This window comes from Mandrillus leucophaeus, unplaced genomic scaffold, assembly GCF_000951045.1.
Source record: "Mandrillus leucophaeus isolate KB7577 unplaced genomic scaffold, Mleu.le_1.0 Scaffold2, whole genome shotgun sequence".
NCBI lineage: Eukaryota > Metazoa > Chordata > Mammalia > Primates > Cercopithecidae > Mandrillus > Mandrillus leucophaeus.
In genome coordinates, this window is record NW_012102031.1 from 5,701,300 (window position 1) to 5,725,344 (window position 24,045).

General features: G+C 52.8%; 2 protein-coding genes across 2 annotated transcripts; one reads left to right on the plus strand and one right to left on the minus strand.

Moving 5' to 3' along the window:
• The first annotated feature begins 4,655 nt into the window (after positions 1–4,655).
• LGALS2 (lectin, galactoside-binding, soluble, 2) lies at positions 4,656–14,413 on the plus strand. Its single transcript, XM_011978907.1, has 4 exons — positions 4,656–4,825; positions 12,409–12,491; positions 13,924–14,083; positions 14,247–14,413. Exons 1-4 carry the CDS (start codon positions 4,820–4,822, stop codon positions 14,394–14,396), a joined length of 399 nt encoding a protein of 132 aa, XP_011834297.1. The 5' UTR covers positions 4,656–4,819; the 3' UTR covers positions 14,397–14,413.
• Positions 14,414–15,253: 840 nt separating this feature from the next.
• Positions 15,254–20,313, minus strand: CDC42EP1 (CDC42 effector protein (Rho GTPase binding) 1). The gene is made up of 3 exons (XM_011978908.1): positions 20,174–20,313; positions 17,914–18,653; positions 15,254–16,572 (listed from the first exon to the last, which is right to left on the minus strand). Exons 2-3 carry the CDS (start codon positions 18,374–18,376, stop codon positions 15,839–15,841), a joined length of 1,197 nt encoding a protein of 398 aa, XP_011834298.1. The 5' UTR covers positions 18,377–18,653; positions 20,174–20,313; the 3' UTR covers positions 15,254–15,838.
• Between the last annotated feature and the right edge of the window lie 3,732 nt (positions 20,314–24,045).

The window sequence follows — 24,045 nt, forward strand, 5'->3', positions numbered from 1 at the left end:
TGTTAGCCAGGATGGTCTCGATCTCCTGACCTCGTGATCCGCCCGTCTCGGCCTCCCAAAGTGCTGGGATTACAGGCTTGAGCCACCGCGCCCGGCCAGTAAAGATTTATTAAGCACAGTTACTGAATGCTGAGAACAACTTTCTGACCCTCTGTCTTAATTCAAGGGTAACATTTACAGTGTTGAGGGGAACACCTCAGAACCTGTGAGAAATGGCCAAAGCGGCAGTCAGAGGAAAATTTAGAGCCTTCAATACATTTACTAGTAAACAGAGAGGATGAAAAACAAGTGAGTGAAGCATTCAACCCAACAAACTACAAAAACAGCAGTTAAATAAAAGAAAAACTAAAAGAATGCCAGGTGCAGTGGCTCGAACCTATAATCTCAGCACTTTGGGTCGCTGAGGCAGGAGGATCATTTGGGCCCAGGAGTTTGAGACCAGCCTGGGCAACACAGTGAGATTCCATCTCTAAAAAAAAAGAAAAAAAGAAAAAAGAAAAAAATAATTTTAGTTAGCTAGGTATAGTGGCATGTACTTGTGGTTCCAGTTACTTAGGAGGTTGAGGCAGGAGGATTGCTTGAGACTGGGAGGTCGAGGCTTCAGTGAACCGTCTTTGCACCACTGTCCACTCTAGCCTGGGCAACAGAGTAAAACCCTGTCTGGAAAAAAAAAAATGCAGAAAAAAAATATGAAGGAAACAAAAACCAAGGTCTGGTTCTTTAAAAAGATTAGTATAGGCCGGGCACGGTGGCTCACACCTGTAATCCCAGCATTTTGAGAGGCCGAGGAGGGCGAATTACGAGGTCAGGAGTTCAAGACCAGCCTGGCCAGCATGGTGAAACCCTGTCTCTACTAAAAATTCAAAAAGTTAGCTGGGTGTAGTGGTGGGTGCCTGTAATTCCAGGTACTTGTGAGGCTGAGGCAGGAGAATTGCTTGAACCTGGGAGGCGGAGGTTGCAGTGAGCCGAGATGGTGCCATTATACTCCAGCCTGGGTGACGAGAGCAAGATTCCATCTCAAAAAAAAAAAAAAAAAAAAAAAAAAAAATCAGCATAGTATTATAGAATATCTGTGGACATCTATGGACCAAAGATTCTTTACTCAGGAGGGAGGGAGGAATATTTTTTCCTCCTACCAACCTTCCAGTAATAATTGCTTGGCAAAATATATCAGTTATCTGTCACTGTGTAATAAATTAACCCAAAATGTAGGGACTTAAAATAAGAAACACGTTTCTCATGGTTTCTTTGGGGCAGGAAACCAGCTGGGGTTTAGCTGGGAGCCTCTGGCTCTGGGTCTCACAAGGCTGCAGTTAGGGTGTCGGCTGCACGAGTTGTCTCCAGGCTGGCGTGGGGTGACATCCAATGCCAAGACGTGGCTGTTGGCAGGTCCTGGTCTTCATTGGTGGTTGACTGGAGACGTCAGTTCCTTGGCACATGGGCCTCTCCATAGAGCTACTCACAGGGTGGTTTCATTGCTTCTTCCCCAGGGCAAGAGCAGAGCAGAGGGCGAGAGAGACACCAAGACAACAGTTTTTTTGTAACCTAACCTTGGAAGTGACATCCCATGACTTTTGCCATATTCTAGTATTCTTTTAGTTAGAAGCGAGTCCCGTGTCCAGCCATGCTCAAGGGAGCTGATTAGGCAAGTGTGTGATTACCAGGAGCTGGAGATCATTGGGGCCATCTCAGAGGCGACCACCACACAGAGGGCTCGAGGTCACACTGGAGGTCAAATGTTCTTTTTGCTAAGTGAGGGCAGTGCCACACACTTTGGCAGGTGCCTAAGCCAGGGATTGGCTGCTAGACAGTAAGCTCTGCTACTTTCCAGTCACATGAGTCCTGGGCTCCCTAATTCCCCACCTGAAAAATGGGGTGAGAACAGAGATGAGGGCTGGAGAAAGTGGTTTGCAAAGTGCAGAATGCCCTTCAGAAGGTAGCCATTGTTAAGAGGACAAGGTTACAGAAGTGAGTATTGGGATTTCTGTTCTTTTTTTTTTTTTTTTTCCTTTGAGACAAGGTTCGTCACTGTCACCCAGGCTGGAGTGCAGTGGCACAATCACGGCTCACTGCAGCCTGGATCTCCAGGGCTCAAGTGATTCTCCTACTTCAGCCTCCTAAGTAGCTGGGACTACTGGCGTGTACCACCATTCCCGGCTAATTAAAAAAAATTTTTTTTAGTAGAGACAGAGTGTCTCACTATGTGGTCCAGGCTGGTCTCGAACTCCTGGACTCAAGCAATCCACCCACCTCAGCCTCCCAAAGTGTTGGGATTACAGGGGTGAGCCATCACGCCCAGCCATTCCTTTTTTTCTTTTTTTTTAAATCTTTCATTGGTATACAACATATACACAGCAAAGTATATAAATCATATGTATGGTCATGTTCTCCTGCTTTTGAACATTCTTTTAAAACAAGTGAACTTTAAGTTCCTTTAACTTTGTGTACTTTCTGGAACCTTCTATGGTGAGATAATATTATTACGATAATCAGAAAAGTGCCACCTTTAAAAGGTATAGTTTCTGTTGATTAGTTTCCAGGGAGAAAGCGTTTTAAAATTCCTTATCTCACTGGGGTTTTACCATGCCTCTGGGAGAAAGGCCGAGAGAGGATTAATTTCCTTGTGGGTGAAAGGGGGAAGTCACTCCCCACTCCGGGCTGGCAGGGGACTGAAGGTGGTGTCCTACGTGGGCACTGGGCAGTGAACCACCTGCAGACTCCTGGCACCGAGGGCCCTGGGCAAGGCCAGCTCCCCACATCCTGCCTGGAGTGGCCACCGCCAACTCTGATGGAAAAGACACTGGCTCACCAAATCCTGGGCTCCAGAAAAGTTCTTCTGGGAATCTGCCCTCCATAAGTTGTCACAATGCAGCCAAACTTTATGTCCAAATAGATTTAATGCAGCAGTATTTTTAATAGCAAAAATTTAGAATTAATGTGAGTATTCAACAGAAAGAAATTGGTTAAATAAATCCAGTTGTTGAAAGGTAGAATATTTCACAGGCGTTAAAGTATGGTTCTGAAATATAAATTTGTGGTCTTTAATGTTTCCCAAATGAAGAAAGATAAACAAATGTGCAGACAGAGGGATGTCTATAATATAAATCTGTGGAGAACCGCCTGGAAGGAAATGTGCCAATAGACTAAGCCGGTTCCGTCCTGCCGGTGGCATTATGAGTGATTATTTTTCTTCTTATTTAATATCTCTAATTGTCTATAGTAAGCATGCCAGTTACATAAGTAACAGAAGTCAACAGCAAAGCATTTTAATCCTCCGTGTCTCCCACTCAGCCCTCCCAGTCCTTCTCCACTTTTATTTATTTTTTATTTGAGAGGGAGCCTCACTCTGTGGCCCAGGCTGGAGTGTAGTGGCGTGATCTCGGCTCCCTATAACCTCCGCCTCCCGGGTTCAAGCGATTCTCCTGCCTCAGCCTCTGGAGTAGCTGTGACTACAGGTGCCCGCCACCATGTCTGGCTACTTTTTGTATTATTTGTTTTTTATTTATTTATTTTTGAGACGGAATCTCGCTCTGTCGCCCGGGCTGGAGTTCAGTGTTGTGATCTCGGCTCACTGCAAGCTCCGCCTTCCGAGTTCACGCCATTCTCCTGCCTCAGCCTCCCGAGTAGCTGGGACTACAGGTGCCCACCACCACGTCCGGCTAATTTTTTGTATTTTTAGTAGAGACGGGGTTTCACTGTGTTAGCCAGGATGGTCTCGATATCCTGACCTCGTGATCCGCCCGTCTTGGCCTCCCATAGTGCTGGGATTACAGGCGTGAGCCACCGTGCCCGGCTAATTTTTGTAGTTTTAGTAGAGACGAGGTTTCACCATTGGCCGGGCTGGTGGCTAACTCCTGACTTCAGGTGATTCACCCGCCTTGGCCTCTCAAAGTGCTGGGATAACAGGCTTAAGCAACTGCACCCAGCTCTTCTCTGCTTTTGACAATTTGTTGTAAATACTTTGAAATCTTTTCTTTGAATCCATGTATTGGTTTTGAAACCTACATGTCCGATTGGATACATAATATGGGGAGGGAAGTAGAAAACATAATGCTCTCTGACAGTGAATCATGACATCACAGAAAATTAGAAGTTTAGGCCGGGTGGTGGCTCAAGCCTGTAATCCCAGCACTTTGGGAGGCCGAGACGGGTGGATCACGAGGTCAGGAGACCAAGACCATCCTGGCTAACATGGTGAAACCTCGTCTCTACAAAAAATACAAAAAAATTAGCCGGGCGTGGTAGCGGGTGTCTGTAGTCCCAGCTACTTGGGAGGCTGAGGCAGGAGAACGGCGTGAACCTGGGAGGCGGAGCTTGCAGTGAGCCAAGATCACACCACTGCACTCCAGCCTGGGGGACAGAGCGAGACTCCGTTTAAAAAAAATTAGAAGCTTACCCTTTTTTTTTTTTTTTTTCTTGCAAAGCAAATCTCTCTTTTTACGGACAAGGAAGCTGGGTTCAGTGAGGGAGGCTGGGAAAGCTGTCAAGCGGCTGCATTGCGGTTTGTGTGGGGGCAGAGATGGGGTTGCCTCCCCTCTCCCGCTCTGGGAGCGCTGAGGAGGGGGAGGCTGGGCTGGAGGGAGACCAGGAGGATGCTCCGGGCTGGGTGGGGTGGAGCTGGCTGAGGAGTCTTCTGCCTGTTTGTGCTGGGTACTGAGAGATGCAGGCGGGGAGATACCAGGTAGAAGGGGCAAAGTCCTCACTTAGGGACTTGAGGGAGTTAATGTGTAATATTCTAGGATACAAGCTTGACCACGAGGTAAGACCCTAAGCACAGGCCTCCAGGAGCCGCTGGGAGCTGCCACCAGGAGCTGTCACCATGATGGTGAGGACACCAGTTCCCCGATGCCTGCCCCACTCCGTTCATCTTTGTCTTTGCCTGGGTGGGGGCTTTTAGGGAAAACCATCGCTGTTCCTCTCTGGGCCTCAGTTTCCCCATCTGTGCAGCAAACAAGTTGGACAGAAATCTTTTTTTTAAAAACAGCATCTTGGGCCAGCCGCAGTGGCTCATGCCTGTAATCCCAGCACTTTAGGAGGCCGAGGTGGGCAGATCATCTGAGGTTGGGAGTTTGAGACCAGCCTGACCAACATAGAGAAACCCTGTCTCTGCTAAAAAAAATACAAAATTAGCTAGGCCTGGTGGTGAATGCCTGTAATCCCAGCTACTCAGGAGGCTGAGGCAGGAGAATTGCTTGAACCTGGGAGGCGGAGGTTGTGGTGAGCCGAGATTGCACCATTGCACTCCAGCCTGGACAATAAGAGTGAAACTCCATCTCAAAACAACAACAACAACAACAACAAAACAACAACAAATACAGCATCTTGTTCTGTCACCAGGTGGAATGCAGTGGTGGCGATCATAGCTCACTACAGACTTGACCTCCTTGGCTCAAATAATCCTCCCACCTCAGCCTCTTGAGTAGCTGGGACCCCAGGCACGCACCACCACATTGGCTAATTTTGTTTGTTTCTTTTCTTTTCTTTCTTTCTTTTTTTTTTTTGAGATGGAGTCTCGCTCTGTTGCCCAGGCTGGAGTACAGTGGCCTGATCTCAGCTCACTGCAACTTCTGCTGCATGGGTTCAAGCAATTCTCTGGCCTCAGGCTCCCAAGTAGCTGGGATTACAGGCATGAGCCACTACACCTGGTTAATTTTTTTTTTTTTTTTTTTTTTTTTAAAAGACGGAGTTTCTGTTGCCCAGGCTATAGTGCAATAGCACGATCTGGGTTCACCACAACCTCAGCCTCCCAGATTCAAGCAATTCTCCTGCCTCAGCCTCTTGAGTAGCAGGGATTAGAGGCATGTGCCACCATACCCAACTAATTTTGTATTTTTACTAGAAACAGGGTTTCTCCATGTTGGTCAGGCTGGTCTCGAACTCCCGACCTTAGGTGATCCACCCACCTTGGCCTCCCAAAGTGCTGGGATTACAGGCGTGAGCCACCCCACCCAGCTTATTTCTTATTTTTTTGTAGAGATGAGGTCTCACTATGTTGCTCAGGCTGATATCAAACTCCTGGGTTCAAGGGATCCTCCCGCCTTGGCCTCTCGAAGTGCTGAGATTACAGGTGTGAGCCACTGTGCCTGGCTTCCAGTGATCTTTATAGAGATAAAAAAAATCTCAGTTTGGGCAATACAGTGAGACCTTGTCTGCTACATGTGCATGCCACTACGCCTCGCCTTAAAAAATTAGCTGGGGTTAGCGGCACACTCCTGTAGTCCCAATGACTTGGGAGGTTGAGGTGGGAGGATCACTTGAGCCCAGGAGGTCGAGGCTACAGTGAGCCGTAATTGCACTACTGTACTCCAGCCTGGGCAACAGAGTGAGACCTTGTCTCATAGACACACACAAAATCCAAGTCTTGGAGAGCAAATTGCCCAAGGCCACAAGCTGCAAATTGCAAGTGGTTGAGTAGATTCCCACTGAGGTCTCTGATTCTTTGCTTCTACACCTGACTCTGCCACAGCTTTACTGTGTGGCCTTGGCCAAGTCGCTGACCCTCTCTGAGCCCCAGTCTTCCTTACATCTGTGGAATGGGATCACAGGCTGATCTTCTGAGGATTAGATGGTGTATTCATTGCCTAGGGCTGCAGTAACAAACTACCACCAAATTGTGGGTGGTTTCACACAATAGACGTTTGTTCTGTCTTGGTTTTGGTGACTAGAAGCCTAAAACCAAGTGCTACGCTCCTGTTGAAGGTGTTAGGGGAGGGTTCTTTCTTGCCTCTTCCAGCTTCTGGTGGCTCCTGGCATTCCTTGACTTACATCACTCTCATCTCTGCCTCCGACTTCACATGGCCTCCTCTGTGTCTCCGTCTCTGTGTCTGTATTTCTCTCCTCTTATGAGAACACTGCTCGTATTGGATTTAGGACCAACCCTAAACCAGTTTGACCTCTTAAGTGGATTACACCTGCAAAGGAACTATTTTTAAATAGTTCGCATTGAGGCCGGGTGCAGTGGCTCACACCTGTAATCCTGTCACTTTGGGAGGCCAAGGCAGGTGGATCATCTGAGGTCAGGAGATCAAGACCAGCCTGGCCAAGAAGGTGAAACCCTGTCTGTACCAAAAATACTAAAAAAAGAAAAAAGAAATAAAATTTAGACAGATGTTGTGGTGGGCACCCATAATCCCAGCTACTTGGCTGACTGAGGCAGGAGAATCGGTTGAACCTGGGAGGCAGAGGTTGCAGTGAGCCGAGACCGCGCCACTGTACTCTAGCCTAGGTGACAGAGTGAGACTTCATCTCAAAAAAAAAAAGGTCACATTGACAGGTTCCAGGTGGACATGAATTTTGGTGGGGCACTATTCAAGTGCAGGGGGGATGCAGGACGTGAACGTGCCAGGGGTCCTGCGTGGAAGGGTCTATGTCCTCATCACCCTCTGCCTCTCGGGGAGGACTGCTGTGACCACAGACTCTCCCAACCTTCTCTTTCCTGGTCATTCCACCTCTGCCTTTTCTTTCCTCTCTCTCCGTCTCCAGAGGCCACATCATCCAAATTGCTTATATGATAGATAAGGGAAACAGGGCCCAGAAAGGGGCTAGGCTGGTCCCAGGCCCCTCTACCAATTAGGGGCAGAGTCGGCACTAGAGTCTGGGTCCCCAACTCCCCACCCCCCAGCTCTAGGGACGACCCCACCCCCACGAAGTTCTGCCTGTCTCTCTCTGTGACTTTGACTCTGTTGGGTGGGGACAAGGCTCCCGGGCCTGCACCCTCCCATCGCTCTCAGCATCCCTATCTGTCCAAGTGCACCACCGATCCTGGCCTTCCGAGTGCCTCTGCCCTGCAGCAGTCCCCACCTCTACCTTGGGGTTCGAGCTTTGCTGTTTCAGCCCGGCAGCTCCCAGGAGCTGCAAGGGGAGTGGGGGTGCTTCTTTTAGCCCAGTCCCAGCTCCCGCACCCCGGCCTGACTGTTCCAGGGCTCAGGATGTGGGCACAGGCTGCTGGGAGGAGGCAGGGAGCCATTTCCTGATGCTTGATGTTAGACGTGTGTGCGCGCAGGGCATGCGTCTGTGAGTGCCTGCTGTGTGGCAGGCACACCTGTGTTCTGCTTCTTGTTTGAGCCCCTTTGGGACTGTCCTCACTGAGTAACCTCATCTCCCAGAGGTAATGCTCTTTGTCAGCAAGAGACTGATTTTAATCCCATCTGTCTGGCTCCAAAATCTGGACCACCCCCTGTTATGTTAAGTGCAGACGTTGGGGGTTAGGTGTCCAGCCTCCAATCCCCACTTTCTCTAAAGCAGGGAGGTTTTGCCCCCAGGGGACAATGGATCCTGTCTGGAGACATTTTTGGTTGTCACAGCTCAGGGGAGGGTGTCACTGGCATCCAGTGGCTAGAGGCCAGGGATACTGCTCAACATCCCACAACACATGGGACAGATCCCAACAAAGAAATGCCTGCCCCAAACGTCCAGAGGCCCAAGGCTGAGAAGCCCTGGTCTGAGCAGCCTCGTGTCTGACATGCTGCCCACTGTCATGGCCCACTGTTCTGGGTTAAGCATTGCTGCCTCCTCCAGGCTTCTCTTCTAAAATGTACTGCCAGGCCGGGCACAGTGGCTCACACCTGTAATCCCAACACTTTGGAGGCTGAGGCAGGAGGATCCTTTGAGCCCAGGAGGTCAAGGCTGGCCTGGACAACATAGTGAGACCCCATCTCCAAAAAAAAAAAAATCAGCTGGGCCAGGTAGGATGCCTGTGGTCCCAGCTATTTGGGGGGCTGAGGTGGGAGGATTGCTTAAGCCCAAGAGGTCAAGGCTGTAGTGAGCTATGATTACTTCACTGCACTCCAGCCTGGGTGACAGTGCAAGACCTTTCAAAAAAAAAAAAAATGTATTACTGGCTGAGGTGGGAGGATCACTTGAGAGTCAGGAGTTCCAGAGCAGCCTGGGCAGCATAGCAAAACCCTATCTCTACAAAAAATTGGAAAATTAGCTGGGCATGGTGGCACACGTCTATAGTCCTAGCTACTTAGGAGACTGAGGCAGGAGAATCGTTTGAGCTCAGGAGGCTGTGAGGCTGCAGTGAGCTATAATTGTGCTACTGCACTCCAGCTTGGGTGACAGAGTGAGACCCTGTCTCAAAAAAAAAAAAAACAAAACAAAAAACAAAACAAGAAAGAAAAGGAAAAAAAGTCAGGTGTGGTGTCTCACACCTGTAATCCCAGAACTTTGGGAGGCCCAGCAGGGAGGATCACTTGAGGTCAGGAGTTCGAGGCCAACCAGGCCAAAGTGGTGAAACCCCGTCTCTACTAAAAATATAAGCAAAATTAGCTAGGTGTGGGTGCCTGTAATCTCAGCGACTCGGGAGGCTGAGGCAGGATAATTGTTTGCACCCAGGAGGTGGCGGTTGCTGTGAGCCGAGATCGCACCACTGCACTCCAGCCTGGGCGACAGAGTGAGACTCCATCTCTACATGTCAAAAAAAAAAAAAAAAAAAAAAAGAAAAAAAGGAAAAACAAAAGAACTTAACTGCCTGTGGGAGAGTTGGGCAATACCTTACAGTCTCCCCCTATGTGTAGCCAGTGTATCACTTCCTCCTCTGCAGAGAGGAGGTGGCTGCCAGTGAGAGGGCACTAAGGGTCTTCCCATGGCCACTGTCCTTGACTTCTGGCAGATTGCCCCAGTTCAATGAGCTCATTCAGGGCATCTCAGATTATGCTGTTTCTGGAAAAAAAAAAAAAAGAAAAAAGTCAGTGAGCAGAACTCCTACAATGTAAAAGTGTCCTCTCATAAGTTGTTCTAAATCTTTGGTGCCTGTTGCATCCTGGTCAGAGCAACCCTTGCACTCTGGTCATAGATGTGAAAACTGGTCTTCGGTAATGAGGTTTTTTTTTTTTTTTTTAGACAGTCTTGCTGTGTCGCCCAGACCAGAGTATAGTGGCACAATCTCAGCTCACTGCAACCTCCACCTCCCAGGTTCAAGTGATTCTCCTGCCTCAGCCTCCCAAGTAGGTAGGACTACAGACACCACCACCACGCCTGGCTAATTTTTATAGTTTTGGTAGAGACGGGGTTTTGCCATGTTGGCCAGGCTGATCTCAAACTACTGACCACAGGTGATCCACCCGACTCGGCCTCCCAAAGTGCTGGGATTATAGGCGTGGTAATGAGCTTTGAAAACCCAGCTTAGAAATCTTCCCTAGTAACCACCGTGAGGCTAGAGGAGGCTCCTGCTGTACAGAAATTCAGGTGCTACTTTCCTGTGGGAAATAAGGAGCAGATGAATCATAACAACAAGTAATCAAAATGATGGTCATTCAGGCAGACCACTGTCCAGAAAAAAAAGAAAAAATTTAAAAAAGAAAATTAAGGCTGGGCTTGGCTTGCACCTGTAATCCCAGCACTTTGGGGAACTGAGGAGGGCAGATCAGTTGAGGCCAGGAGTTTGAGACCAGCCTCGCCAATATGGTGAAACCTCGTCTCTACTAAAAATACAAAAATTAGGCATGGTGGTACATACCTGTAATCCCAGCTACTCAGGAGGCTGAGGCAGGAGAATCGCTTGAACCCGAGAGGTAGAGGTTGCAGTGAGTTGAGATTGCACCATTGCCTGGGCGACAGAGCAAGACTCTGCTAAAAAAAAAAAAAAAAAAACACACACACACACAAAAAAAAAAAAACAAAAAGGAAAAGGAAATTAAAACAATAAATGATGGTGGCCCTTTGATTTGCTGTTGGTCTATGTGAGGCCCTGTGCATGGGATTTCACAAACATGTTCTTGAATCCTCTCAAAACCAGCTTGAAGGTTGGTGGCGTCTCCCTGGTGTGACAGGGTGTGTCATACATCTGGCGTTCAGCAACAACAACAAAAATATAGAAATGGGGGTCTCGCTATGTTGCCCAGGCTGGTCTCCAACTCCTGGGCTCAAGGGACTCTCCTGTCTCAGCCTCCCGAGTAGCTGGAATGCAAGTACACACTTCCACACCCAGGCTAGCAACTGTTTTTTTTTTTTTTGAGACGGAGTCTCGCTCTGTCGCCCAGGCTGGAGTGCAGTGGCCAGATCTCCGCTCACTGCAAGCTCCGCCTCCCGGGTTCACGCAATTCTCCTGCCTCAGCCTCCCGAGCAGCTGGGACTACAGGCAACCGCCACCTTGCCCGGCTAGTTTTTTTGTATTTTTAGTAGAGACGGGGTTTCACCGTGTTAGCCAGGATGGTCTCGATCTCCTGACCTTGTGATCCGCCCGTCTCAGCCTCCCAAAGTGCTGGGATTACAGGCTTGAGCCACCGCGCCCGGCCGCAACTGTTTTCTAAATGAATAAATCAAATTAGTCAATTTTACAGAAGGGGAAAATGAGGCTTGGAGAGAGACTTTGATGGACATATTCAGACATGGGACTTGCGGAGTTTTATAGTTTTATAGATTCTTAGTTTTTTTTCTTGTTTTTTTTTTTGAGACAGAGTCTTGCTCTGTCACCTAGGCTGGAGTGCAGTGGCGTGATCTTGGCTCACTGTAACCCCTGCCTCCCAGCCTCAAGCAATTCTCCTGCCTCAGCCTCCCAAGTAGCTGGGACTATAGATGCGTGCTACCATACCTGGCTAATTTTTGCCTTTTTAGCAGAGACGAGGTTAAATGTTAGGCAGGCTGGTGTCGAACTCCTGACCTCACGTGATCCGCCTGCCTCGACCTCCCAAAGTGCTGGGATTACAAGTGTGAGCCACTGAGCCCACTCTTTTTTTTGTTTTGTTTTTCTTTGAGATGAAATTTCACTCTTGTCACCCAGGCTGGAGTACAATGGTACGATCTCAGCTCATGGCAACCTCCACTTCCAGGGTTCAAGTGATTCTCCTGCCTCAGCCTCCAGAGTAGCTGGGATTACAGGTGCCCACCACCACGCCCAGATAATTTTTTTATTTTTAATAGAGACGAGGTTTCACCATGTTGCCCAGGCTGGTTGCAAACTCCTGACCTCAGGTGATCGGTCCACCTTGGCCTCCCAAAATGCTGGGATTATAGGCGTGAGCCACTGCACCTGGCCAGATTCTTAGTTTTGGATGGGCCAAGACCTCGTGCCTCTGATACAGTCATTTTCCATATCATATTTTTGTTTCTGGGGTTCTGCAGAGGGCAGCGTGATTTCATCACTTGAACACTTTGTGGAACTGGGCAGGAAGCACTCTGTCCATTTAATCGATGGGCAAACTGAGCCTCCCCCAACTGGGCCCTGTGCCTCCTCGGGTTGGGGTGGATAACAGCAAAACAGTGCAGGGAGTGGGGAAGCTCTGGGAGGCCTTGATCAGAGCGCTCTGGCTCTGCTACTTTCCAGCTTGGTGGCCTCCTGCATCCTCATGTGGGCAGGGGGATTATGAGACCTGCTGCTGGGTTGGGATGAGGTGGATGAAGGTGCTGGGCAAGTGTGGGATTGATTTTCTGTGGGGACTCGAGTGGAATGTTTCTCTGTTGGCTCAGGGGGAACTTGAGGTTAAGAACATGGACATGAAGCCGGGGTCAACCCTGAAGATCACAGGCAGGATCGCTGATGGCGCTGATGGGTGAGCAAGGTTTCAGGGTGCGGGGAGTCTGCAGGCCTGGAACAGGCAAGGCGGGAGGGGCGGGAGGGGCGGGCAGGGCAGCCCTGTGAACTGGTCAGGCAAGAGGGACTTCAGGCCAATGGGCCCTTTTTCACACCCTTCTCCCCACACCCCTGTTGGCCCCCACTTCATGTCTAAGGCTAGGTTTGGGGACCTGAAGAATTTCAGAGTTGATGCCATATGCTCTGTTCTTTTGCCCCAACAGCCATTGAAAGGGCAGGTGGAGAAGTCCCTGGAACTCTGCCTGGCCCCCTGCGGGGCAGGTGCCTCTAGGGAACCCCCAAATCTCCAGAGACACCACCCTCTTTACCCAGTGGAATGGCCACAGGCTGGCCTTTCATGCGCATTAAACCTGGGCAGCCACCAGGGAAGGCTGAGTGGTCTCGCTGGCATCCTCTTGGTTGGAACCAGAGGCCTCACCGCCTCCGTGAGTCACAGTCCTGTGAAGGGCTGTCTCGCCTGCAGAACATGTTAGTGCATCTTGAAACTATGCTTTATCTACTTTTTTTTTTTTTGAGATGGAGTCTCGCTCTGTCGCCCAGACTGGAGTGCAGTGGCCGGATCTCAGCTCATTGCAAGTTCCACCTCCCGGGTTTACGCCATTCTCCTGCCTCAGCCTCCCGAGTAGCTGGGACTACAGGCACCTGCCACCTCACCCGGCTAGTTTTTTGTATTTTGTAGTAGAGACGGGGTTTCACCGTGTTAGCCAGGATGGTCTCGATCTCCTGACCTTGTGATCCGCCCGTCTCGGCCTCCCAAAGTGCTGGCATTAGAGGCTTGAGCCACCGCGCCCGGCCCTATGCTTTATCTACTTTTGATTAGAGAGGGGGTGGGCAGATGCATATCATAGGAGCTAAGAGAAAAGTGACTTCTTTCTCCTACTTGGGCCCCTCAAGTTTGCCAAAATGTGTGGTACCCTTGGTCTGAGACTCCCGAATGAAGGCACCCCATGACCCAGAATGCCCCACTTTCAGGAACCCTGCAGGTCGAGGCTAGGATCCTGTGGTGATCTTGCCTAGAAGTCATACAACCCCGGTTGCATACCTGTAGTGACGGGGAGCTCACCACCTTAGGTTGGCTGTTTGTGGCTAAATTTAATAGGTCTTCAGATATCTAATAGATAGCATTTCTCTCTCCCAGGAGAGCCACCCCCAATTCCTGAAGCTGTCAATATAAGTTACCCTTCTCTCAACAACTTGATCCCTGCTCCAAATGGAATGTGCGACCACAGTGCTAAGTCTGAGCAGGTTGTTACCTCCCTTGTTTTAAGGCACAGATCTCAACTAACACAAGCTTTGGTTCTTCCAGCTTGTGGCCAACCAAGATCCTCTAACCCAAGCTGCTTTATCCAGGCCTGAGCCCTGAACCTCACCTGCTACCCCTTCTCCTACAGCTTTGTAATTAACCTGGGCCAGGGGACAGACAAGCTGAACCTGCATTTCAACCCTCGCTTCAGCGAATCCACCATTGTCTGCAACTCACTGGATGGCAGCAACTGGGGGCAAGAACAACGGGAAGATCACCTGTGCTTCAGCCCAGGGTCAGAGGTCAAGGTGAGGTCAAGATGGGAAAGGGCACTGGGGATGATGTCAAGGGGAGGGCCCAGATGGAAGGGAGCCTGGCCTGGACACAGGCGCTGGCCTTGTTTGAGCCATCAGGCACTGCCCTGGTCCATTTCCAGGGCCTCCTGCCTCCTTGACATCCTCCTTCCCACAGTTCACGGTGACCTTTGAGAGTGACAAATTCAAGGTGAAGCTGCCAGATGGGCATGAGCTGACCTTTCCCAACAGGCTGGGCCACAGCCACCTGAGCTACCTGAGCGTGAGGGGCGGGTTCAACACGTCCTCTTTCAAGTTAAAAGAATAAAAGACTAACAACCGAGATTCCCGGTCTGAGGTCTGAGTCACAACAGGATCAACAGCCCTTGGGTCCTGGGTGTGTCCCCCCTATCTCTACCTGCAGTTCCTGCCCCAAGGCTAAAAGCAAACAAAATAATCCATTTTTATGGAGTCTTCCTGTGGCAAGAACTGCGGTTCAAGACTTCTTTCTCTCCTGGGTCCCTCGAGTTTACCAAAACATGGGATACCTCTGGTCTGAGGACCTCTGAATGCAGGCACCCCATGATCCAGAATGTCCCGCTCTCAGGGATCCTGAGGTCCCGTAGTGATCCTGCCACACATCCTCTGGTTGCACACCTCTAGTGACAGGGAGCTCACTACCTGACGTTGGCTGTTTGTGGCTAAATTTAACTGGTCTTCTGATACCTAAGGAGGGCATTTCTCTTTCTATGCATTTTAATGCTCCTGGCATTTCCAGGATACTGAGGAGGAAACTGAGATACGAGGACACCCGGCTGCCACGTTGGGAGGCTGAGACATGCTCCCAACAGTTCTACGCACTTGTTCCTGTCTACTTGCCCCCACTATCGCCAGAGCAAATGCCACGCTACTCTGTGGGATTATGGGACAGACACCAGTCCCAGGCACCTGGGCCAGGAGCTGTTCCCGGAACTGCAGATAAGGCTCCCACCTGGGTCTCTTATCTCAGGGGCATTCCAGCCTGGTTACTCATTACCCTCCCTTTGGTGCGTCTACTTCCCTCCCCTGCTGGGGGCCTTGATTGGGGGGGGGTCCTTGGCTTTCTAAACTCCCTGGAGGGGAGGGGACTGAAGCAAGTAGAGCTGATGCTGTTCTCCCTGGTCCCCAAGCATCTTGCAGGACACCTTTTATCAAAACAGTCTTATTTAATCAGGCCCCAGAGGCAAGTCTGGGGTATACAGGCAGGTGGGATTCCTCCCCAGGAGGTCATACCTGACCTTTCTGGGGTAAGAGGGAGGCTGGGGCGGGGATGTTGGGGAAGCAGCCTGGGAGAGGGCTGTCAGGGTTACAGCGGGGACGCTCTGGGATGAGCTGGGGGCAGGCGGTTTCTTTGGGAGGTGGGACAATGACCCTGTGTGGTACACTCCCTGCCCCCCACCCCCTACAGGCAGCTTAGTCTGGCACAAAGGCCACACTGTGAGGCTGGGCCCTCCAGCTGGTGGGGGTGGCGTGGAGTGGGGCCTAAGGAAGAGCTATTAGGTCCAGAGTGGCAGTGGGAGGAGGTGGTCAGCTTGGCAGGGCCTCTGGGAGCATCCAAGTCCCAGAGCAATCCTGGCCTTCCCTGTCTTCCCTCCCATGTCTGTCCTGCAGAGGTGGAGAGGGGTTTAGGGGCAACTCAGCTTCTCCCCTCTCTGGTCTGGTAGGAACCAGCTGTTAGGTGAGGGGCCGGCTCTGCACCTAGGTGGGGCCCCGGGACCATGTCCCAGCCCCTCACACCTTGACCTCATCATCCTCCTCAGCATCCGCAAATTCAAAGGTGTTTGCTTGCACCGTGCTGGGCACCGGGGTCCTGCTGTGTGCCTGAGGTGCCCTCCACTCTTCATCCAGGCTCTCCCAGGAGGCCCGGGCTTGGGGCAGCACCTCCACCCGCTCCTGCCGCGCATCCATCTCCGGGTAGTGGCGGCCACCACCCCAGCCTGCTCCCCAGTGCCTGCCGAGGGCAGGGCCAGCAGGTCCTCGTGGACCCCCTCCCACTGGGCTGGCCTTCACCTCAGCCACTGGGCCCAACCCAGCTGTTACCCCATTGGGACAGTGTCCATGGGGTGTGGAGCTTGTGGCAGGGGCTGGAGGGTTTGCAGCAGGACCCGGGGGGGTTGTGGCAGGGGCTGGGGGGTTTGCAGCAGGACCTGGGGGGTTTGCGGCAGGGGCCGGGGGGTTTGCGGCAGGGGCCGGGGGGTTTGCGGCAGGGGCTGGAGGGTTTGCAGCAGGGGCTGGGGGGTTTGCAGCAGGGGCTGGAGTCTCAGCTGCAGGGGCTTCCGGGAGGCTCATGACCCCTAGCAGCTCGCTGAGGAGTGAGGGCCCAAGGTCGAGGTCCAGGCGGAAGGACAAGAGAGAGTCTGAGCGGCGAAGCCCGGGCTCAGAGGGGAAGGAACCATCCCGGTCTCGGTCATGCGGCTTTTCCGAGCGGGGCAGGCGGGAGATGGTGCAGAACCCAGAGTCCAGGCCTAGAAGAGAAATGGGCAGTGGGCTCAGAGCTGGGGTGCCTCACCAGGAATTCAGGAGGGGAGACAGGAACAGTCCTGGCTTGCTGTGTGGCTTCTGGCTAGTCCCTCCCCTCTCTGGCCTCAGTTTCTCCCATCTTTCCAATAGAATATGCTCCATGGTCACCTGTGTGATCTTCCTGTCTACCCTGAAAGCTGAAAATCATCATTATCCTCATTTCCATTATGCAGATGAGGAAAGTGAGGCTCAGTTTGGGATGGGGCGAAGGGGCTAGCCCAAGGCCATAGAAGTCTGATGAGGTGAAATCAAGCCTGGAGCTCAAATCTCCTCTCAGTCCCAATTGTGACCTCAGCCATGGCCACCGGCTCCCTGCCATGACCCTGGTTGATGGCTGCAGGTGAACCCATAGCACGTGGGCTGGTTTGTGGACACAGCATGGGACCAGCAGCCAGGGTCTGACTGTATAGAAATGAAGGACAGATATGTGCCTTCCCAAAGTCACCTAGTCCAGCCCATGCTTCCAGGACTACAGACCTGAGACAGAATCGAGTTTCTGTGGACCAGTCCTCAGTGTGTTTCTGAGCAGCTGCCTGGGGCAGTGGCGTTAGGGTATTTGCCCCAAATGCCGCAAGGCAGGAAGTGGCCACCAGGTGGCAGCAGGGGCCCATGGTTCTCAGGTGAACTCTGCCCAAACCGCCAAGGTGGCACTTCTGGCTGGGCAAGAAGGCTCCTGAGTTGTAGTCCCTGTGAGTGGTTTTCCAAATTTGTCGAGTTACAGGAAATTAAGTTCAGATAACAACAGCTCCAGTGTCCTGAGCACCTACTATGTACCAGTCCCCCTACGCCTCTCCTGGCACTGAATCTTAGCAATGACCCCGAGAGAATCATTATCCAGGTGAGGACTTGAACTTACAGAGGTCAGTTGACTTCCTGAAAATCAGGCAGAACTGGATTGGAATCCAGAGCCCAGGCCCTTCACCTCTCCATGATATCATTCCAACATGAGGGGAAGGCTTTGTTGAAGGGGGCAAGAATGGGTGGATGACTGGTTCAGTCGAGGCCCAGAGAGGGGGACGTGCTTGCCCAGGTCACACAGCAAGTAAGGGGCAGCCAGAACTCAAACTCCACCTCCTCATTCTCAACCTCAGGTGTTCTGGGAAGTCAGCTTGTTCCCACCACTGCACCCCCTCCCCATCCTTGATGTGGGGTTTGGGCCTGCCTTCTGTGGTGAGACCAAGGGACCCGGGCAACAGAGCTCACTTGGAGTTTGGAGGAACCACTGAACCCCTCTGGGCCTCAGTCTCAGCCTCTGAAAAGTGGGCCAAGATAACCCAGGCCCTCACCGTAGCTGGAGTGGCCGTCCGTGGAGCTGCTGGGGCTGCCGTCGAAACTGAGCTTGCCAACCACGAGGCTGTCGTAGGCGGCCTGGTTGAGCTGGGGCAGGGAGATGGCATTCTTGATGATGGGGGAGATGGCCGGTGGAGCCGGGGAGGGTGCAGGGGGAGACGCCATCCTCCGGGGGGGCGCCCCCACCCTCCGCACCAGCTGCAGCTTCTTGGCCAGGAAGTTGCGGGGTGAGCGATGGGTGCCCCTGGAGCTGCCACCGTGGTTGCTGAGGAAGGAGGTGTCCCCGAAGACGTCCCCACCACGGCCCACATGCATGGTGTGGCGGAAGTCCCCGAGCGGGGGGCTGATCATGTCTGCAGTCAGCCGCCTCTTTCCCTGTGAACTGGACCCCCAGACCACAGGCGAGAGCTTGCCCAGGCTCATGGTGGGGGCGCCGCCGCCCCCCTGGGGGCCGGGCATCAGCTCTGGCCGCTCACAGCTGCTAGTCCATGTCCACCAGGGGCCGGGGGAGGGAGGTGGGCCGGGCTCGGGATGGCTGCTCAGTTCCTTTGCCCTGGCGGAAGCTGTAAATGACACTGTCCTAAAGTGAGGTCACCGAATGCTGAGGCTGTGGGGGGTCCATGGCTCGCCTCTCCCCGGGGCCGGCTGCCAGCCCCCCGGAAGCAGCTGTAGATGTTCAAGCGTAGAGAAAGCACCCCCGCGGTGGTCGGCTTCTCTCCTGCCCAGGGGTGGAGACCTGGAAGGAAGACAGAAAGGGCGGTGATGGCAAGCCCAGGACAGAGGAGGAAATCTGGGGTCCAAACATTAGTAGCTGAAAAGGACAGATCATCACACCCCACCACATGGATAGAGGCCCCCAACTGATATGGGGCAGAAGCTAGGCACAAGGGGACCCGAGTGAGTCTGTGTATAGAAAGTTCAAGAACACAGCCAGGCGCAGTGGCTCACGCCGGTAATCCCAGCACTTTGGGAGGTTGAGGTGGGTGGCTCAACTGAGATCAGGAGTTCAAGACCAGGCTGGCCAACATGGGGAAACCCCGTCTCTACTAAAAATACAAAACTCAGCCGGACATGGTGGTGCGCGCCTGTAATCCCAGCTACCTGGGAACCTCCAGCAGGAGAATCACTTGAACCAGGGAGGCAGAGGTTGCAGTGAGCTGAGATCGCACTACGACACTCCAGACTGGGCAACAAGACCAAAATTACGTCTCAAAAAAAAAAAAGAAAAGAAAAAAAAAGAAAGTTCAGTAACAGACAAAACCAATTGATGCCATTAGCAATCAGAATGATAGCAGCCTCTGAGCAGGTACTGACTCAACAGGGGACGAAGAATTCATCGAGCTATACACTTAAACCATGTATGAGGGAAAAATAGAAGCGCTCATTCCAAGTCTGAGCAATATAATGAGACCTGGTTTTCACAAAACATTTTTAAAAAATTAGTTGGGTGTGGTGGTGTGTGCCTGTGGTCCTAGCTACTCAGGAGGCTAAGAAGGGAAGATCCCTTGAGCCCAGGAGGTCAAGGCTGCAGTGAGCCATGATTATGTCAGTGCACTCCAGCCTGGGCGACAGAGCGAGACCCTGTCTCAAAAAAAAAAAAGAAAAGAAAAAAGTGTTTATTCTGCAGGGCCCACTTATGAAGCACTTACTAAGTGCCAAGACCTCACCTGCCTCATCGTTTAAACCCACATAATACTCCTGAGGGGCTGGGCGTGGTGGCTCACGCCTGTACTCCCAGCACTTTGGGAGGCCGAGGTGGGGGAATCACGAGGTCAGGAGTTAAGAGACCAGCCTGGTGGTGCTGGTCTCCACCATGGTGAAACCCCGTCTCTACTAGAAATATAAAAAATTAGCTGGGCATAGTGGCGGGCACCTGTAATCCCAGCTACTCAGGAGGCTGAGGCAGGAGAATTGCTTGAACCCAGGAGGCGGAGGTTGCAGTGAGCCGAGATTGCACCACTGCACTCCAGCCTGTGCGACAGAGTGAGACTCTGTCTCACAAACAACAACAACAACAACAAAAACATTACTCCTGAGGGCAGCATGGTATCAGTTAGAGAGGGGAAACTGAGGCACGAAGTGAAGTAATTTGCCTGAGGCTACATAGCAAGACATGGTGAAACAGGCCCCACATCCCAGAGCCCTGGGGCCCCAGGCTACTCTGCCTTCTGCTGAGTAACTGAGTAAGTCACCTCCCTTCTCTGTGCATTAAAATCTCTGCCACACAGCGAAGCCAGGAGGGAACAGATGCCTCACCAAGGCTTTGTGAAGCTGGGTAAACAGCCAGAGCAGAGGTTCCTCCAAACCATCCACCTTCAAGGAGCTTCCTGGAATAAGGATCCTGTGGTCAAAAGTGGCTTTTTCCAGCTGCCTCCTCCATGCGTGAGCATATTCAAGGCTCTGAGAAGGCCCGCAGGAAAAGACTTTATCACAGTTTGTCAAATTGATGTAGGAGCCTTGTTGTCCGGGAGCAAGCTTTGGAAAAAGCTCAGCTGGTGCCAAAAGCTATTTCTTGCCCATCTCTCCCTTCCTGATTCCCCATCCCCACCATACACACAATCTTCCCCAGCTCCAGCCTCTTTAAGCATTTCTTGTTCTGACCCCTTTCCTTCTGACCCCTTTTCTTCCAGTATCATACAAAGTCCAGGCTAGAGCGCACCTGTGATCCTGTGCTTTTCCTGTGGCCCACTGAGGGCAAAGCTGGCTCAAGGTCAGATCCACAGAGCTAGTCGAGACTTGAACTCAGAGCCTCTGACTCACATAAGTCCTTGACTGGCTTGTGGAGCCCTGTCTCACCTCCTGAGATCGGCAGTGCACTTGGAGGGTGGGGCAGTCGCCTGGATTTTCCTGCCTTTCTCCCTGGGGCATCCAGCCTGGGCTCTGCACTTAGCAAGTGCCAAATCAATGCCAGCTGAATCACAGATCTCCATGATAACCTGCATGCCAAAACATCACCCTGGTCCATTCTGAGAGTGGGAGGGCAGGCTGGGCTCGGTGTCCTCACGGTGTGACCTTGGGCAAGTCACCTACCTACACAGACCTGGGACCTCAGCTGATGAAAGTCAATAGTGATCCTTAACAAGAACACCCACATCTGCGGCTCAGCCTTCTTCCTTTTTAAAAACCATTGCTGCCACCTCCAAGCATAAAAATCTCAATACTGCCCTTCTAGTGTTATTTGAAATTCAAAATAGGTTAAATAACAAGATAAGAACAAAGAAGCCAATAGGACAAAGCTAGCTTTGTTTTCTGACTACATTCTCTTCCCTTCCCACCATCTGATCCTCCCCCAACCCTAACTCCTCCCCCTTGGAGGGGAGGAACTTCTGAATCATCTTTTTCCCTCCCTGGCACCCCCGGCACCGAGAAGTCCTCGTGGAATGTTTGCTGAAGTTCTGAAGCGCTCCACAGTTGGCCAACCATTACATGATGTCATCTGATTCTCCAACAACCCTGCAAAGCCACAGCTTGGCCCATTTGACAGGCAGCGCTGAGGTTCGGAGGGAAGGGAGACCTGTCCAACGTTACGTGACAGGTTCATGGCAGGGCCAAGTTTCCCTGCTCAGCAGGGATTAACGATGCATCTCTAGGGGAAGGAATGGGAGTGGGGAGGGTGTTCCTCTGTAGAAAGCCCTGTAGAAGGGTCTGCCATGTGGCCTCACCCACTTGCTCCCACCCCAGCTCCCTGACTTTTTTTTTTTTTTTTTTTGATGCAGGGTTTCACTCTGTCACCCAGGCTGAGTGCAGTGGCTCCATCACAGCTAACTGCAGCCTCGAACTCCCAGGCTCAAGAGATCCTCCCACCTCAGCCTCCTGAGTAGCTGGGACTACAGGCGCATACCACCATGTTCAGCTAAGTTTTTCCACTTTTTGTAAGGACAGGGTCTCACTCCATTGCCCAGGTTGGTCTCAAATTCCTGAACTCAAGCCATCCTGCTGCCTCAGCCTGCCAAAGTGCTGGGATTACAGGTGTGAACCACCACACCTGGCCTCCCTGACTTCTTGAGGCAGCACCTCTTCTCCCAGCAAAAGGGGCTCCTCCCCCCTGAACCCCCATGGCCACTTTTGACTTGGGGGACCAGCTTCCTCCCCAATCTTGTGATGATCCCATCTTTCAAATGTTTCTGGGCACCCCCCAATAGTACCCATCCCCCACGCCACCCTGCCTACTGCCCTGGAGACTCTGCAGGGCTGTGGAGCTGAGGGCAGGGTACTGGGACCTGCCTCCCCATGTGGAAAACGGGAACAGCACACCAGACAGTTCCCCTCCCAGGGGAGTTGCAAGGGTAGAAAATGTAATGAAACCCTCAGATGCTGGATAGAGCAGGGCAGCTATGGGTTCAAATCTGACACCTTTACACTAACATCGCTCATTCCAGGGACCCCTGGTGGCAGCCACGTGACACTTGCTGCCAACCACAGGGCACTGCTGGCCATCAGGTGTGCCTCACCTGGCACTAGGAGTAAGCACGGCTCCAAGTGTCCTGGTGCCAGGCTCACCTCCCCTCACCTGCCCAGGAATACTACCCGTTAGTATTCAGAACACCCCTTTTACAGATGGAAAAAACAAAACTTAGAAAGGAGACATTTACCCTCAATCACAGACCAGCATCGCTGATAAATGCCCCAGGGTGGGGGTGAAGACGATGGGGAATGGGGAAGAGGATTTGGAGGGCTTGGATGCCCAGTGCTGAGCACGGTGTGGGGTGCAGGTGCAGGCCTGGGAAGACAGGAGACCTAGCTCTGTAGATTCAGCGTCTGTGACCTGGGCAAGGAGGTCATCACACAGCTTCAGTGTCCCTGGAGTCCTTATATTTACCCTATAGAGGATAGTCAGGGCCTGGGCGCATGGCCTGAGCTCACTCAATGGTGGGAATGACGCAAGAACAAGTTTTGGAGCCAGGATCCGGCCAACAGGGGCCGCTGTGGAGGCACATGTGGTCGCGGGGAGGCCAAGGGCCGCTCTGAAGGAGAGCGGGGGCGGCTGCAGCCTGGCATTCACCTGGGGGTCACCCGCAGGCCGCAGTACTGGCCAGGGGCCCAGGTCTCATCCTGGAGGTCACTGCTCGGGTGCACACAGCCCCCTTCCTGCGGGCATCCAGCTGGTTGATGCCCCCGCCCTCTACCGCTGGACAGCGGGTCCCTGTCTTGGTTACGGCAGCTCCCCCAAACTGGCTCTGGTCTCTGGGTTAAGGGGTTAACCCGGGCGGCTGGCTTCTCCTTCCCCTCAAAGTCCAGACGCTTCAAGGTGGAGAGACGGGGAAACAGGCCAGAACGGGGTAGCTAGTTGTTCTCAGTCGCGCTAGGGGACCCGGTCCTCCGTATTCCAAGGGGGGCACCGTGGGCCATTGGGGAGCGACGGGAAAAGTGGAAAGGAGACGCGCTTCGTGCCCACCGCCCCGAGTTAGAGCCAAACCAGCCGTGGACCAGGCGAGGAGGAGCGGCTGCGAGCTGCGTCTCGGGTTCCCGCGCCACGTTTCGTGTCGCTGCGGCCTCCCGGCCAGTCCTCTCTCCTCTCTAAGCCTCAGTTTCCCGGTTTAGGAAAGGGGCTTCGAATCCTGCGGGTCTGGCACGGCTGGGGCAAAGGCAGAACAATCTGGAGGGCGACCGGGATTGGAAGTCCGGGAAAGACTTCGACCACCCAACGTTCCCTGGGGGGACGCGGGAGCCTGGGGCTCAGGACGCGGAGGGTCGCTCCGCGGGGGAAGGGGACGGCCAGCTGTCTTGGCCAGAGGGGAACCGGACGGGATGACCTCATCCGCGTCTCCAGCCTGGAATGCGGCGGTCGGGGAGGGGGCAGGGTGCCTGTCCATCTCCCCGGGTCCCCCACCCCCCACTTCCCGCTCTCCGCGTGGGCCTCGGCGGAGGGGATACATTCCGCCTCGTCGCCCGCTCCCCGCCCCTGCCCTTCCTTCCCCCGCGCAGGAAGGCGCGGAGACAGCCCTCGCTCTGTCCCTCGGCTCGCCCCCTCCTCACGCAGTTTGGCCGCTGAGTTTCGTCCGATCCTCTGCCCCCTCCGCCCGCCCGGAATGGGACACGAAGCCCGAAAGTTCGGAGTTTCCCCGCGCAGCTCCTCGGCCGCGCCCGGCCTTCCCGTGGGCACCCGGGGGTGCCTCTCCCGGGCGGGT